Genomic DNA, 15,696 nt, shown 5'->3' on the forward strand with positions numbered 1-15,696 from the left:
ATCTCTTTAAAACCTGAATGTCACCTTACCAAAGCAAGTAATAGACACTTATAAAATAATGGTACAGTAAATACTTACTTGTAATTGTTGACTCTCTGCATACGGTTAAAATATCAAAAACTGTTAAACACTGAAATGCGAGAAGGCACAAGACAAATTCTTTATATTAAAAAATACTTTTCATACATCACATATCTCAGAATCATAGTTCAGAATCTATCAGAGCTTAATAAATACGGCATGAACAAACTGGAGTTTCAAAGCACCTGCCAAACATTTGCAGCTGGACCTGTAGTTCATTAATTATCACCTGAAAAGTTATTTTACTTTCTAAAAGTTCTAAAAATTAATTTGATGTTTTGTCATTTATCGGGATTAGCTTCCTGCAAAGGATAGCTCACAAAAAAAAGAAAATTCTGTCATGATTTACTCACCCTCGTGATGTTCCATTGTATGGGGAGAAAAAACAAACACACTCTGAGACACTTCTCAGAATATCTTTTTTGTGTTTCACAGAAGAAAGAAAGTCATACACCCTCAGAAAAAAACCTTTAGGGGTACAACAGTTTGTTACTGGGGCAGTACCCTTGCCCCTAAAAGGTTTATAGTAGTACCTTAAGGCAAATATTGATACTCAAAGGTACTAATAGAGTGCCGAAGTTATGACATCACTTTGTAGGCCAAAATGCGGAAGTGAGTTAGCATTTTAGCACTTCCGGTTCCCTCGCTCTAAAGTCTATGGGTTTTTTCAATGGGTTTTTGCTAAATCGCCTGAAATAAGGTCTGTGGTTAACAAAGCCTCTAAATATTTTCGCGTTTTGATCTATGACATAAAACACACCAGCTCTAACCTGCTTGTGATTTTTTTAAACTTTATTGTATCTTAAAAATGGCGGTTGCTAACAAGTTGCTAAAAGGGACTACATCCTTTGGCCGGGACTTTAGACGTCATTGTGACAAAAAGGAAATCTCACCAGCCACCACCAAAAGTTTCATTCACTTTTGAATTCTGTAAGTAAATGTTTAACAAAAATAAAAAACTAGCCCGCGTTTCAGCCTCACGTTCTTAGAAGTTTACCTTTCAGTTAATATACATAAAGTTATATATTTAGTCCTTTCAAATAGTAGTGTTTCCAAATATTGTTGTATACAGAAATCTGTGATATTAAGGTAACCGATTACCAGTTCTTCATTTCTGTGGAGAGACTCTGTTTTGTTTTGTCCCGAGATGGAACCACCGTCGAATGAAAGCTGTGCTGTTCATTTCCAGATTTATAGTGGTTCTCTCCTCGATATATGATTAATCGTCAAGGAAAATGACATACGATTGTAAATTGATACGGCTAACTTATAGCTTACGTCGGTAATGCTTCTGAGTTGGTAAAAGCAAGTTTCTTTTCTGGCGAATTAGCAAATGGTATGTAAACATACAATCAAACATAATACAGTGAAAGATAATCTTTAAAGTCTAATTGGGGCATGAGGATCAGGCATAATAGCCTAATCTTAATCACAAAGAAAATAATATTAAGGTTTATATAAACAAACAAAATAATAAACGAATAAATAAAACATTAACAAACTAGGAAAACAAATCTCAGAGAGGCACGCATAAACCCAATTAGTTTCTAACATTTTTGGAAAAAACGAATGGGCAATATTTCTCATGAAAAAGTGGATAAGTGTTCATACACAGCGCAAATCATAATCAGCGAACGTGTTTTTTAAATAAAGTTTGAGGAAGCTTGATGATGACGTAGATCCACGACTGTGTGCTGTAGTCCGTTTATAGCCTACCGTTAGCATTTTATATCTGACGGCTTTATTTAGGCTCCAAACGGTATACATTTTGGATTCACTTGTAAAGATTATCTTGATAGACAAAACGTTGAACGTTTTGAAAATCTTTGTTGAACACAGATCTTATTTTTTGCGACTGTCCAAAAGTCTATGGGGAAAATGCATATGCTTTTGATCGAGGGAACCCATGCGCCGCTAACTTCCGGGTTGGCCTACAAAGTGACGTCATAACTTCGGCACTCTATATACACCTTATAAAGGAATAGTTCACCCAAAAATAAAAATTCTGTCATTAATTACTCACCCTCATATCGTTCCAAACCTAAGATCTCCGTTCATCTTCGGAACACAAATGAAGATATTTTTGAGGAAATCCGAGAGCTCTCTGACCCCTCCATAGACAGCTATTCGATTGATATTTTCAATGCCCAGAAAGGTACGAAAGATAAGTGGTTCAACCTTAATTTAAAGAAGTGACGAGAATACTTTTTGTGTACAAAATCAAAAAAAAAATTCCTAGCCTGTGTCAGTCTCTAATGCAGTTTCAGTTGTAAATAGTGCAACACTCTCGAGATCTACAGTAGCCGGTGCAGTTTACATGAGCAAAACGATGCATGCGCGGGATACAACTTAAAGTAGGAGACTGACACAGACTACGATGTAATTGTTGAATAAAGTTATTTTTTGTTTGTTTTTGCACACAAAAAGTATTCTTGTCACTTCATTAAATTAAGGTTGAACCACTGGAGTCACATGGACTACTTTAACAATGTCTTTCCTACCTTTCTGGGCCTTGAAAGTTTTAAAGGGTTACTTCAGCGATTAGCATATGGCTTTGTATCAGTAGAAACCCTGGAGTATATTCGAATGATTGTGCTTGCACTTTCAACTTCTCAAACAAATTCCTAGGAAAGTTAAGCTTTCAAAGGCATGAACTGAAAATGCACCAGACTGAACATGCGCTGTGAATCTATGCCGCGGATGTGTTTACCTCAGCTCTCATCACAAGCTCATTCATGACTGTCTATATATATCTGTCTCCTGCAGCATTTTGGGCTGTGAGACTCTCTCAGAGGCTAAATCACATATTGAACAGACACGTTCAGTTTTTAATTGTAGTGTCTGTTCTCTGACTGAACTGATTTTATGAAAATGAACGCGGTCACGGTGGGAAAGTGATCAGTGATTCAGTAATCTAGTAGGTGGCTTTGGGAGTGGCCTCGTAGAGCAGCGAAGCATTCTGGAAGTTGTTGTCTTTCATGCCCATGAGACAAAAATACGTTTTCTGTCTTTTCTCAGTCTAGAAAGTACTAAAGTAAAAAATTATTTCAGATTTCTACTACATTAATGACCCAGTTTAAATACAGATTCATCTTCCCAGCGCTGAAGAACTCCTTTAATTGAATAGCTATCTATGGAGGGGTCAGAGAGCACTCAGATTTCATCAAAAATATCTTCAATTGTGTTCCGAAGATGAAAGAAGGTCTTACGGGGTTGCAATGACATAAGGGTGATTAATTCATGACAGAATAAGCTGAACTAACCCTTTAACAAATATGTCCTTTTAAGGGTACTTCCCCAGTGACAAGCTACTGCACCCCTAAAGGTACCACTTTTACAAAAAAAATTCTGAGAGTGTACATGAAAGTGAGAAAGACAGAAAAACATTCATATTTGAGTGAACTATACTTCATTTTTCCTCACAGTAGGAATGGGTCTGTATACATACACTCATCTAAAGGATTATTAGGAACACCTGTTAAATTTCCTATTAATGCAATTATCTAATCAACCAATCACATGGCAGTTGCATCAATGCATTGAGTGGTGTGGTCCTGGTCAAAACAATCTCCTGAACTCCAAACTGAATGTCAGAATGGGAAAAAAAGGTGATTTAAGCAATTTTGAGTGTGGCATGGTTGTCGGTGCCAGACGGGACGGTCTGAGTATTTCACAATCTGCTCAGTTACTGGGATTTTCACCCACAACCATTTCTAGGGTTTACAAAGAATGGTGTGAAAAGGGAAAAACATCCAGTATGTGGACAATATGAGACAATCAGATGGTAGCGGCAGAATTTGGCATAACCAGAATGAGAACATGGATCCATCATGCCTTGTTACCACTGTGCAGGTTGGTGGTGGTGGTGAAATGGTGTGGGGAATGTTTTCTTGGCACACCTTAGGCCCCTTAGTGCCAATTGGACATTGTTTAAATGCCACGGCCTACCTGAGCATTGTTTCTGACCATGTCCATCCCTTTATGACCACCATGTACCCATTCTCTGATGGGTACTTCCAGCAGGATAATGCACCATGTCACAAAGCTCAAATAATTTCAAATTGGTTTCTTGAACATGACAATGATTTCACTGTACTAAAATGGCCCCCACAGTCACCAGATCTCAACCCAATAGAGCATCTTTGGGATGTGGTGGAGAGGGAGCTTCGTGCCCTGGATGTGCATCACGCAGATCTCCATCAACTGCAAGATGCAATCCAATCAATATGGGCCAACCTTTCTAAAGAATGTTTTCAGCACCTTGTTGAATCAATGCCACGTAGAATTAAGGTGGTTCTGAAGGCGAAAGGGGGTCGAACACAGTATTAGTATGGTGTTCCAAATAATCCTTTAGGGTGAGTGTATATGAATGTATAATAGCTGCCTTTATATGGGGGGGGGGGCACTATCATTAAATAAACAATAATGATAATAATAAGCTGTACCCTAACATACTTTAAATGTGGCTTCCATAATGTTACAACTATGGCACACCAAACTCAGCAGCAGACTGTTCCTTCTAAATCACATGAACATTATTTGCAGTGTGCTGAAGTGTTTAAAAAGCAGTCAAACTGCACACAGCACCAAAATGGTCTTGTCATCTTAATAAGGCACTTTGCATGCAGCTCGACTCATAACGACTCAGTGGTGGGATTTTACTGCCGGATCATTCCATTCCAATTCTATTGTTATGAGCCAGATTAACATGGCCAGCATGTTAGGGATCTGAAAAACTTGGTAATAAAGAAAACAGTGGATCTAGATTAGTCATGGAATGATTATCTTTGCTCAACAAATGTTCAAACAGGACGTTTGATTGAAAAATGTTATGAACAGGACGATGGGTCAAACTAGACTGTATTTTATTCATTATATGAACTACAAGAAGTCCTAACCATGAAACCATTTAGTCCTAACCATTTAGTAGAAGTCCTAACCATTTAGTTGCACTGCCATTAACATTAAAAGTACGGAGGGTCCTGCTGGTCATCTCACCCCTAGGGGGAAATGTTGTGCCCTGTCCCACACCCAGATGTAGCAGCATCACAGCAGCAGCAGAGCTCAGGTCAACAGTTAGGAAAAGAAGCAGAAAGCAAAGCATGCTGGGATGACTCACACATGGCCGTACCAGACTGAGAATGTCTGCTCAAAGCCGCCATCGTAACCAGATTCCCACGAGACATTGGCCGAGGTCGTCGAGACCGAAACGTGGACTTTGGCGGGGGCGTGTGGGCTTGTGCCTGTGGAAGGAGAATAACTTGTGTCACACTTAATATAAACACACACTTTTACACAAAACCTAAAGCAAGGCCACATACATTTCATTTCCTAAAGCGTTGTCTGTAGAAAGCCCATGGTCAGATCGATTAGCTCACTTGTCTTAACACAAACACTTGCGCTAGCACACACAAACAGACAAAATGTGCATCGTTTATCATTAATTTCTTATTTAACAGCTATAGATGTTATAGCCTGTAGGGAACTTTTGAGTTAAATTCCTCTATAACAAGACACTGAAACATTTCTTTAAGTCTGTGAATAAATATAATAATATCCCTCATAGAACCGACCTACCTACTTTTATACAGACAGCTTTTTGAGATGAACTCACTGAATAGCTAAAAGATAAAAACTACAGTTTAGCCTAGCAACTGTTGATCAGGGATGATTCTTTAACTGACTGCTTCACTGAAGTTACACAAATCCAAACAGTGTCTGAGCTGGCAGTGTTGTTTTACAGCACAAACATTAATAGGGAAAGAAAAGGGTTAACAATAGCATTAATCTGAAACAATTAATTATAATTTGTTCAATTTATATAGCGCTTTTCAAGGCACTAAAAGCTCTTTACATTGAAGGGGGGAATCTCCTCAAACCAGCATCAATGTGCAGCATCCACCTTGATGATGCGACGGCAGCCATATTGTGCCAGAACGCTCACCACACACCAGCTGATTGGTGGAGAAGAGACATCATCGAGTGATGAAGCCAATCAGGAGAGGGGGATGATTAGGAGGCCATGATGGACAGGGGCCAATGGGCAAATTTGGCCAGGATGCCGGGGTTTCACCCCTACTCTTTAGCGAAGGATATCCTGGGATTTTTAACGACCACAGAGAGTCATGACCTCGGTTTAACGTCTCATCCAAAGGACGGTGCTCTTTGTCAGTACAGTGTCCCCATCACTATACTGGGGTGTTAGGACCCACACAGACCACAGGGTGAGCATCCCCTGATGGCCTTACTAACAACTCTACCAGCAGAAACCTGGTTTTTTCACTGAACACATGCTCTGAAGTCTGAATGCGATGCGCTAGTCTGCATGCTCACTCTCGCTCAGGTAAATCATTAACAACATCACCGCTTACAGTACAAGTTTTATTGAACTAAATACATTACGATCGGCTAAAACGAAAACACAGTTTACTTTTCTGAACAAGAGTGCTCCCCGAGTCCATCTTCCTCACACTGCTCACGTTTATCGCGGCACAGTTCGCCGTGCACACACACACAAAATACAGGCAGTTCAATAGGGAACGCGCATCTCTTACAGGGGCCACACTATGAGGCAGGCACTACAACCTACTGGTGGAATAAGGACCTCCTCCAGGTAAGGTGTGGTACTGGTGCGCTCTCAGGTCCGCATGACGCTTTCACATTACCAATTTTTCATGCGAACTGTTTCCTGTTCTTAACTAAACTGCCAGTGTAAAAATTCCCTTTATTTATATTCTTAAAAGTAGAGAAATCACTGCTTTTTCTAAATTTTTAAGCTTTGGCTTAGGAGACATAAACAAGTTCTTTGAAAAACATCTGTGACCTTTGATACATGTCTAGTCATCATGCTCTGAGTATTTCACTAATAATAAACGTGCATTTGCATAAAGCATGCATATTTGTCCATACCCATGTTGATTAGTGTAACTTAAACTTAAAAACATATTAATTTAAGGTAAATTTAGAACTGATAAAAATGTGCAATTAAATTGTGATTAATCGCGAGTTAACTCACGACAATATGCGATTGTCGAAATATGCAATATGCGAAATATAAACAAACAATACATTATGCACCTTTAAAAAATGAACAGGGTTGAGTCTGTATGATGTAAAACATATGATCAAGAAACATTGCTGTTTTGAAGAATTACTTTATTGCAAGTAGTGTTTGTAAATCATAGGGTTGTGGCATTCGTCTCAACCCTTCTTACCGATTACTAGGAGGTGCGTGCTGGCAGTGATGCTCGTGGCGACATTGGAGGCGACACACTCCCACTCCCCATGGTCCTCCTTGCTGAGAGATTTGAACTGTAAGCTGCCTCTTGGTAGGACGTTGTGCTTGCTTCTGCTGGGCTTCCCTACCTTTTCCAATAAAAGAAAGCAGTTCAGTTGGGTTGATAATGATACAGCATCCTACTTAAGGATCCTCAAGGATGTGGCATACCTTTCTCCATGTAATGTTGGGGAATGGGTCTCCTTCTGCCTCACAGGGGATGACCAGCTCTCGACCAGCCTCCTGCCTGTACTCCCCTCCAGGAACCACCAGAAATTTAGGTGGGTCCTATCCATCAGCAAACACCATGTTATATTTGCACTTTGAGATTCTTCGAAATGAAAAGTATGTTATAAATAAAATCTATTATTATTATTATTATTATTATATTGATGCAAATGGATGATATAATAAACAAGAGGTAAAAAAAAAAAAAAAAAGGATAGCGCAGCTTGAATAAAAACTACATGTCATTCTTTACCTTTAGCACCAGGGGGGCGGGAGGGGACTGTCCCATTGTACCGAGGCTATTGTAAGGCACGCAGGTGTAGGTGCCGAGAGAGTCCTCTGTCACCTCAGACACTCGAATGCTCCCATCTTCCATTTGGCTCCAGCCAGGGTACTGCAACAGAGAGTCCCATCACACCCAGCATTCACAATCAGAGCAAACCATTTCCAAAATCTCAAACAGTACAGCTTGCAACACCAAAGTTTTGATTACCAAATTTGATTCTCAGGGAATGCACAAACTGATTGATTGTGTGAGCTACAGTTCAATTGTTTGAGTCAGTAAGATTTTTATTGTTTTTTTTAAAAGAAGTCTCTTCTGCTCAATAAGCCTGCATTTATTTTTAATATATTTTTAAATTTAATTTATTCCTAGTTAAGCTAAATTTTCAGCATCATGACTCCAGTCTTCAGTGTCAGATGATCATTCAAAAATCATTCTAATTTGTTGATTTGGAGAAATAACCATTATTATCCATGATGAAATGTGTGCTTAATATTTTTGTATAAACCGTGATATCTTTTTGAGGATCCTTTGATACATAAAGTTCAAAAGATCAGCAGTTATTTAAAAAAGAAATCTCAACTTTATGAATCTCTTCATTGATCAATTGAATGTGTCATTGCTGAATTAAAGTATTACCTTCTTGGAAAAAAAGAAAAGAAACTTGATGACCCACTTAATGACTTTTGAACTGTAGTATATTTTGAATATAATGTAAATTCCTTTATAATAAAAAAAAAACATACATATCATGCAAAATGGCATGTTAAAAATGGCAAATTCTATAAATCACACAAAAAGATCAAACACCATGTGAAATCATCTGCAATCAGTTTGAGTGTAATGGACACTGAATACTTCGCTTATGTATGAATGTACTAATAAAGTGGAGGGGACATATTGTTAACTTATCAGCTTAGATCATAAATATTATTTAGGTTATGTAACAATTGCCTAGTACTTACTGAAAGGCATGTACAGTAAATGGGTGTTAACCATAACCATAACTGAATAGTATAAACCATCAAAAGCCATCATTTACATGGCTTTTTCTTCATTCTGCGGGGAACAAGCTTATAAATTGACTTAAGCCCATTGTTATAATGTTGCTATGTTGCTATCCATTTAGTGAAATGTATGAAGTGGATTTGCTCTTAGTGTTCCAGGGATGTAAAATGATAACCCTACACATTTTCAGCTGCATGGACACTATCCTTTGAAGCCAAATGCATACATGCATTGAGAATGAAAGTGATATCCTGTTCCTTCATTAAGGTCATTTATTCCCTATTTGGCTTTGTTGAAGAAGAGCCAGTGATCTTTGTCTGTGTGAGACTATGAGATCAATGTAACCTGTGAATGAAGCCCATCCTCACACAGCTGCGAGAGATCGCTGAGGCCCATGTGACAGCATCTGTGAAATCACTGAGATCATTGTCCAGCTGGACTCACCTTCTCTATCCGCAGAGGCAGGCCATCTTTTTTCCACTTCACTGAAGTGACAGGCGGGTTGGCATCCACCGGGCAGCGGATGTACCCCGGCAGTCCGATGGCCACGTAAATAACGGGCGGCATGTTTACCACACGGGCAGGGTCTACAAGACACAACGATGGTACATTAGAAACAAAAAATGCAGCATAAACGCTGAGCTGTTATAAAATTAGACATCTAGGGTTTTGTGCATTGTTAAACTGTCTGACAGATGAGAGGAGTTCGTACTGGATGATTCGCTGAGCCATTAGTCTGGAACATTTAGCACAAATCCTTTGAATGAGTCAACTATTGATGGAGAAATAATAAAGAACTGCTCGAAATCAGAGTGCGAGATGAGATGAAAAGACTATTACTGAGCTAATCGGAGTACAGCAGAGCACAGTAAGTGCATTTAGGAACAGATGGAAACAAATGAGCTACAACCTACATAACTGAAATACATAGAAAATGTTTATATTTTTGAAAGACCATATATATGGCTTGCCTTTCCTGTTCACTTAACTGCCAGCATTTAGTATAGGAAAGCACTTTCTAACATGGCTAATGATTTAAACCATTTCGAGCAAGCTTTAGAGAAACTACAATGTTTATTGTAGTTTGCACAATACTGTTCAAAAGTTTGGGGTTAGTTTTTCTTAAATAAATTAACAGTTTTATTCAACAAGGAATGTACAGTAAAACCTTTAATGTTACAAAAATGTTATACTCAAGGAATCCCTAAAAAAATTACTGTAAAATACTGTTTTCAACATTGATAATACAAAAAAATGTTTATTGAGCACCAAATCAGCATATTAGTATAATTTTTGAGTAATGATGCTGAAAAGTCAGCTTTGCTATCACAGGAATAAATTAAATGTTTTTATGTATGCAGTTGATTAGAAGAATAAAGAATAAAATAGTGTCTGATGGGGTGTTTAAAAATTTCAAAAATACAGTTAAATTGTATTTTTGATCAAACAAGAGATTTAAAAAATCTCTAAACTTTTGAAAGGTACATAATACATAAACACCCCATCAGACACTATTTTATTCTTTATTCTTCTAATCAACTGCATACATAGAATTGTGTAAAATGGGCTGCCTTCAAAAACCAACCTGATGTTGTGAAAAACCTATTAATACACTAAAAACTAAACTAAAAACTATGCATACAATGTTCTCACCAGTCGCTTTGTGCTGCAAAGCTTGACAAATGAACAAGAGGATGATTTCTGAGAACTTCTTCCTTCTTTATATTGTATAAACCACATCTAAAGCAAAGAGTATCAATAATGCTGTAAAAGAGATTCAGTCGCTTGTGACTCATAAATCACTGTCTCTCATTAGTGAAGACACCAGCCAACCGCAGCATGCTGGAGAGCGAGAATGGGAGCGGTGCTCCGAAACGAACACTTTGAACAAATCCACTGCTCCAGCCTAATGCTTAGCAAAGTACCCGGGTCTATTTTTAGCACAAGTGGAGCTGTGGGACAGGGTGATGGGAGGAGTGGACCAGAAAGAAGTGTAGAGTTGAGAAGAGACCAGAAGAAAAGGGAGTCGTGAGGATATAAGGAACGGTTTGCTGAAGGTAAGAAAAGAAATGGAGAAGGAGGGGGGAAAAATAGGAGCAGACCTGCAATGCCGTCAGATGTCTAACGGTGCCGCCAGCGCCCACACTAACAGCCTGCTGGAGTGTCTGCAGGTGACGTAACTGCAGAGAAGAGGGTTTCCACACAGGATGATGTCATCCCTTTACACCCCCCCCCCCCTCTTTTTTTTCACTTACTGTCAAATTCACTTTCTCTGCACCTCTGTTCGCTGCACACACGGGCAGCCAGACTTTGTGCTGGTGGATGAGACGCTTTCAGAGGTGAAACAGGTGAAAATTCCTGCAGTCTGTCCCTCTCTGGGAATTCTGCTATGATGTAATCCCTTTCCGCCACTTCAACCGAGCCAAGCCGGTCCGACACAGGCTGATCTGCTTCCTCTGAGCAAGGGAATTTGAAATGTCTGTTGCCTTGGATACCACAGCCAGTTTTGCAGTGCTCATCCCCGTCACTACTTACTGCAAATGCAACATGTTTGGGTTTTTTCCCCTGCTTTTTTTCAACAACATCTAGAAAAGCCTCTACATGCGGGGTTTTTTTTTTTTTTTTTTTTTTGCATCAGTCTATCGGTGTGGAGGACGTGAGCCGTGACTGAGTGATCTGCTAGCTTACTGACTCAAGGTCACTGTTTCAATTCTGCTCCAGACTCTGGGGACAGAAGGCCATTCCAATTTCTCGACTGCAAATAGAAAGCGTCAGCCTACCCAACAGCGGCAGTTGAAGTTAATGCGCCCTCGTGCCCACGTATTGAGATGGACTATGCCGGGAAACTAAAGTAACCCTTTCATCAAGATCACCATGCAAGAAAATTCTGTATATATATCTTCTGTACTTCTGAATGCATGGTGACGAAATGATCTGGCCCATGATGAAATGATGTAATCTGCTGGTGAAGGTTGTTACTTTATTTTCACTCTCAATCCAGTTTGGCCAGTGTCACAGTGGATGAATGTATGACATCAAGTAATATAATAGGCAAATGGGAATTACTGCTTCATCTAAAATTATATAGACCTCCTGATTTAAGTGATTTTGTAAACTTATACTGGATGAAGATACGATAACAACCTTTCACTATAGCAAATTCCTTTTATGTAATTCCCAGTTGCCTATTGTATTATGTAATGTCATACATACTGACCTACTGTATATCTCACATTTAGTACATTCTAACATTTGAGACCATACTGAAAATGTGGGAATAAAAGGTCTAATTCATTTACTACTATTCATTATTATTATGAGTACTGGGACACTAATCTATACAAGATGCTTTGGATCATCTGAAGCTGAACATCATGTTCAACCAAACAGCTTTCATTCTTGCTCTCAGATTTTTGAGGGGTATAATCAGCAGGATATATTGACAAGAAGTAAAAATACCAAATCGATTCTATTCTGACGGTTTCTCGCCTACACTCCAACAGTATATTTGAGCATCTGCACAGTGCAGTGCCGAGTTTTTTAGGGGCACCAGCAAAGGATTCATGTTTTCAGATGAAAGACAAAATATCTAATGTCTGTAAGAGCTAGAGGAGTATCAGCAGACTGCTCTGTAAAATGACTCACAATGCACTGTCAGGTATGCTGATGCAGAAGGTGGGCGGCCAAGGCTGTTACTCGGGCTGCAGGTGTATTTCCCAGCATCCTCAGGTTTCACCTGGGAGATGATGAGCGAACCGTCGATCAGAATACTCACTCTGCGCTTTAGATCACTGGAGAGAGAGAGAGAAAGAGAGAGAGAGAGAGAGAGAGAGAGAGAGAGAGAGAGAGAGAGAGAGAGAGAGAGAGAGAGAGAGAGAGAGAGAGAGAGAGAGAGAGAGAGAGAGAGAGAGAGAGAGAGAGAGAGAGAGAGAGAGAAAAATCAAAGAAGAACCAAAAGAGACAGAGCTGAATTAGCCCAAGTAGTATCAATAATGATGATTCCCACAATTTACATTACTTACAAGTCATTACACAAAGCATGCCATAAAAATAAAAATAAATCACTATTTATTCTATATACACTACTGTTCAAACGTTTTAAGCCAGAAAATAAATCACAAAGCCTGATGAATTACGGTCTACTCTTTCAACAAGAACAGATGGAGTGTCCGGGGCAGAGATCAGAGGGGAAAAAAAACAAAAAAACGCTTCAGTGGACAAAATGCCTGCGTGGCCTCTATTCTTGCCTGTGCTTCCACCTGTCCAGCTGCACAGAGCCTCTTTTAGAAAAGAAAAAAAACATATAATATCACTTTTCTATAGTGTACAGGCCACGCATGAGGGCATCTTGAATGGCTCAGGGCACCGCTCCTTATAATCAGTGTTAGTGGAGCGTATGATGACACAAGCGCCATGTCACTAGATATTCTTGTCATGGAGAGAGAAGGAGAACAGCGAGCCATGAGAACCTGAGAGGGTCTATGGTTATCATTTATCATATTTGATAGTTGACATTCACTTTGTGCCATTTTCTATTCAAGGTTAACACAGAGGACACACAATTTTATGTAACATTTTTGTGTGCCATGTTTTTTATGCTTACTAGTCATCAGGGCTGCCAACTTCTGAGTTCAGGTATTTAAACAAATGTCATTATTCGATTCATTCATAAGCTTGGGATTAGATTTCAATCTACATGGATATACAGTACATGTTCATTAATAATTTCTCAACTAATGTAAACTATACAGGGAACCCTGTCAGCATGATCCATTATTAAAGGCGTGCACTACCGGCGCGCGTCGGAATTCTCTACGCGGATCAGATATGCTTCAGGAATTCAAGTTGTTATGCTGAGCAAGGAAGGAGCTGTCTATACTTTGGTATTCAGCTGCCAACTACCCATGCAGGGAGTTTCCATCAAAATCTTCTCGGCTATTATACAATTTACTCATCTGTTCTGGATCATGGACGCGCGGTGATTTGCAAACAGACCGCTAGACAGCGGGTGTCTGTTGCGTCAAATCGAAAGACTCATGGTTTTTTGTTCATCTTGCTTTTGCTCTCCGGGGATGTTCAATTAAATCCGGGACCGGTTTGCCCGGGGATACAACAGGTTTCTGGCGCTGAGTATCATCTGGCAACAACCATGGTGGCGCCTCACCTTGAGGAGGGTGCCTGGGGATTTTCTGTAGATCTGCCTGGCCTCCCAAACAACGAAGTGAGTTTAATTAACAACGTACACAACGCTCCAAGAGATTCTACGAGAGGATCTACTGAGGTACCAATGTGTAATGCTACTACTTCTCTGTGTCGAAATCCTGCGATAAGAAAGCAGAGGCTATGTAAGATCTTTCAGACTGTTAATCATGCAAAGGTCCTATGGGACCCGAAAGTGAAACCAAGAGGACTCTTCGGTGGACATCTAAATATCAGAAGTATGGTTTCAAAGAATGAACAGTTGTCTCATTTATTATCGAACTCAAATTTGGACTTTCTCTGTATTTCGGAGACGTGGTTGCAACAGTCATCTTCTCCTAGTGTATTTATAATTCCAGGATATCAATGTTTTAGACGGGATAGATCTTTGGGAAGGGGAGGAGGAGTATTAATATACGTTAAAGATGGCATTAAGTGTGAACGTCTTATGTTTAACTACGTTAATGATCTGGAATTGGTGGGTTTGAAAATTGTTCTATCACCTCAAATGTCATTTATAGTTTTATGTGTATATAGACCTCCCTCAGCAAAAGATACCTTCTATGATCAACTTACAGGAATTTTAAAAGAATGTGATCGTGGTAAAGAAATAATTATTATGGGTGATCTTAATCTGAACTGGGAAGATAAATTAAAAAGGAAAAAAATAAAAAATATTGCAGATAAATTCAATTTACGTCAATTAATTAAAGGGCCAACAAGAATTGCTAAATCCTCTAAGACACAGTTAGATTTAATATTTACCAACAGACCCGAAAGGATAATTAAGAGTTATAATTTGATCACTGGGTTATCTGATCATAATTTAACCTTGGTTGCACGGAAATTAACAAAAAATAGGTTTAAAAATGATATAGTAACTTCTTCCAATGTTTTTCATTGTATACCTAAAGGAAAATTAATAGCATTTAATGAGGAAATAGCGGGTTTAAAGTGGAACGACATATTAGCTTCTAGGGATATAGATTATGGTTGCAATACTTTTTTTAATAAAATTAATTCTGTAAGAGAGAAATTTACTATTGGAGTTAAGAAAAAAATTAAGCATACGAATAATTTACCGTGGTTTAATGAGACATTATGGAAGCTGATGAAAAGTAGAGATTCAGCATTAAAAAAAGCTATTAAATCTGGAAGAGATGTAGATAGGCTTTGTTATAAAGGTTTGCGAAATAAAGTTATCCGAGAAATGAGAGTAGCTAAATCAAATTATTATCTTCATTTAATGAGTGAGGCAAAAGGCAATAGTAAGCTAATTTGGAAAAATGTAAACACGCTTTGTCGGAGGGAGCCAACTTTTAAAGAAGATTTTAAGCTACGAGTTAAGGGAAAGAACGTTGAAGATAATTATGCAATTGCTACTATTTTTAATAGTTTTTTTATTAATTCTGTTAGTGAATTAGGAAAAAAATTTGTAAAGGGGGAAATAAATATGTTTCCGAAAGATGTTGGGAGTACAAGTTTTGATATTATTAAGACTAATGAAATGCAAGTTAACACAATTATTAGTTCATTGAAAAATTCAAAATGTAAAGATGTTCACCAATTGGATACTATGTTTCTAAAAACTCATAAAGATATTTTAACTCCTATTATTACT

General features: G+C 38.6%; 1 protein-coding gene across 10 annotated transcripts in view; it reads right to left on the bottom strand.

Moving 5' to 3' along the window:
- igsf9bb (immunoglobulin superfamily, member 9Bb) overlaps positions 1-15,696 on the bottom strand; it is a 157,933-nt gene that overhangs the window by 51,000 nt on the left and 91,237 nt on the right. For 7 of the 10 annotated variants that reach the window (XM_067424457.1, XM_067424455.1, XM_067424453.1 and 4 more), the window contains exons 7-12: positions 12,522-12,667; positions 9,321-9,463; positions 7,839-7,979; positions 7,529-7,645; positions 7,296-7,446; positions 5,201-5,324 (exon numbers count right to left, since the gene is read on the bottom strand). In XM_067424457.1, coding sequence (XP_067280558.1) covers positions 5,201-5,324; positions 7,296-7,446; positions 7,529-7,645; positions 7,839-7,979; positions 9,321-9,463; positions 12,522-12,667 — 822 coding nt within the window. The remainder of the gene's footprint in view (positions 1-5,200; positions 5,325-7,295; positions 7,447-7,528; positions 7,646-7,838; positions 7,980-9,320; positions 9,464-12,521; positions 12,668-15,696) is intronic. The other 3 variants (XM_067424458.1, XM_067424456.1, XM_067424454.1) reach the window with 1 other exon arrangement.

This window comes from Pseudorasbora parva, chromosome 18, assembly GCF_024679245.1.
Source record: "Pseudorasbora parva isolate DD20220531a chromosome 18, ASM2467924v1, whole genome shotgun sequence".
NCBI classification, from domain to species: domain Eukaryota; kingdom Metazoa; phylum Chordata; class Actinopteri; order Cypriniformes; family Gobionidae; genus Pseudorasbora; species Pseudorasbora parva.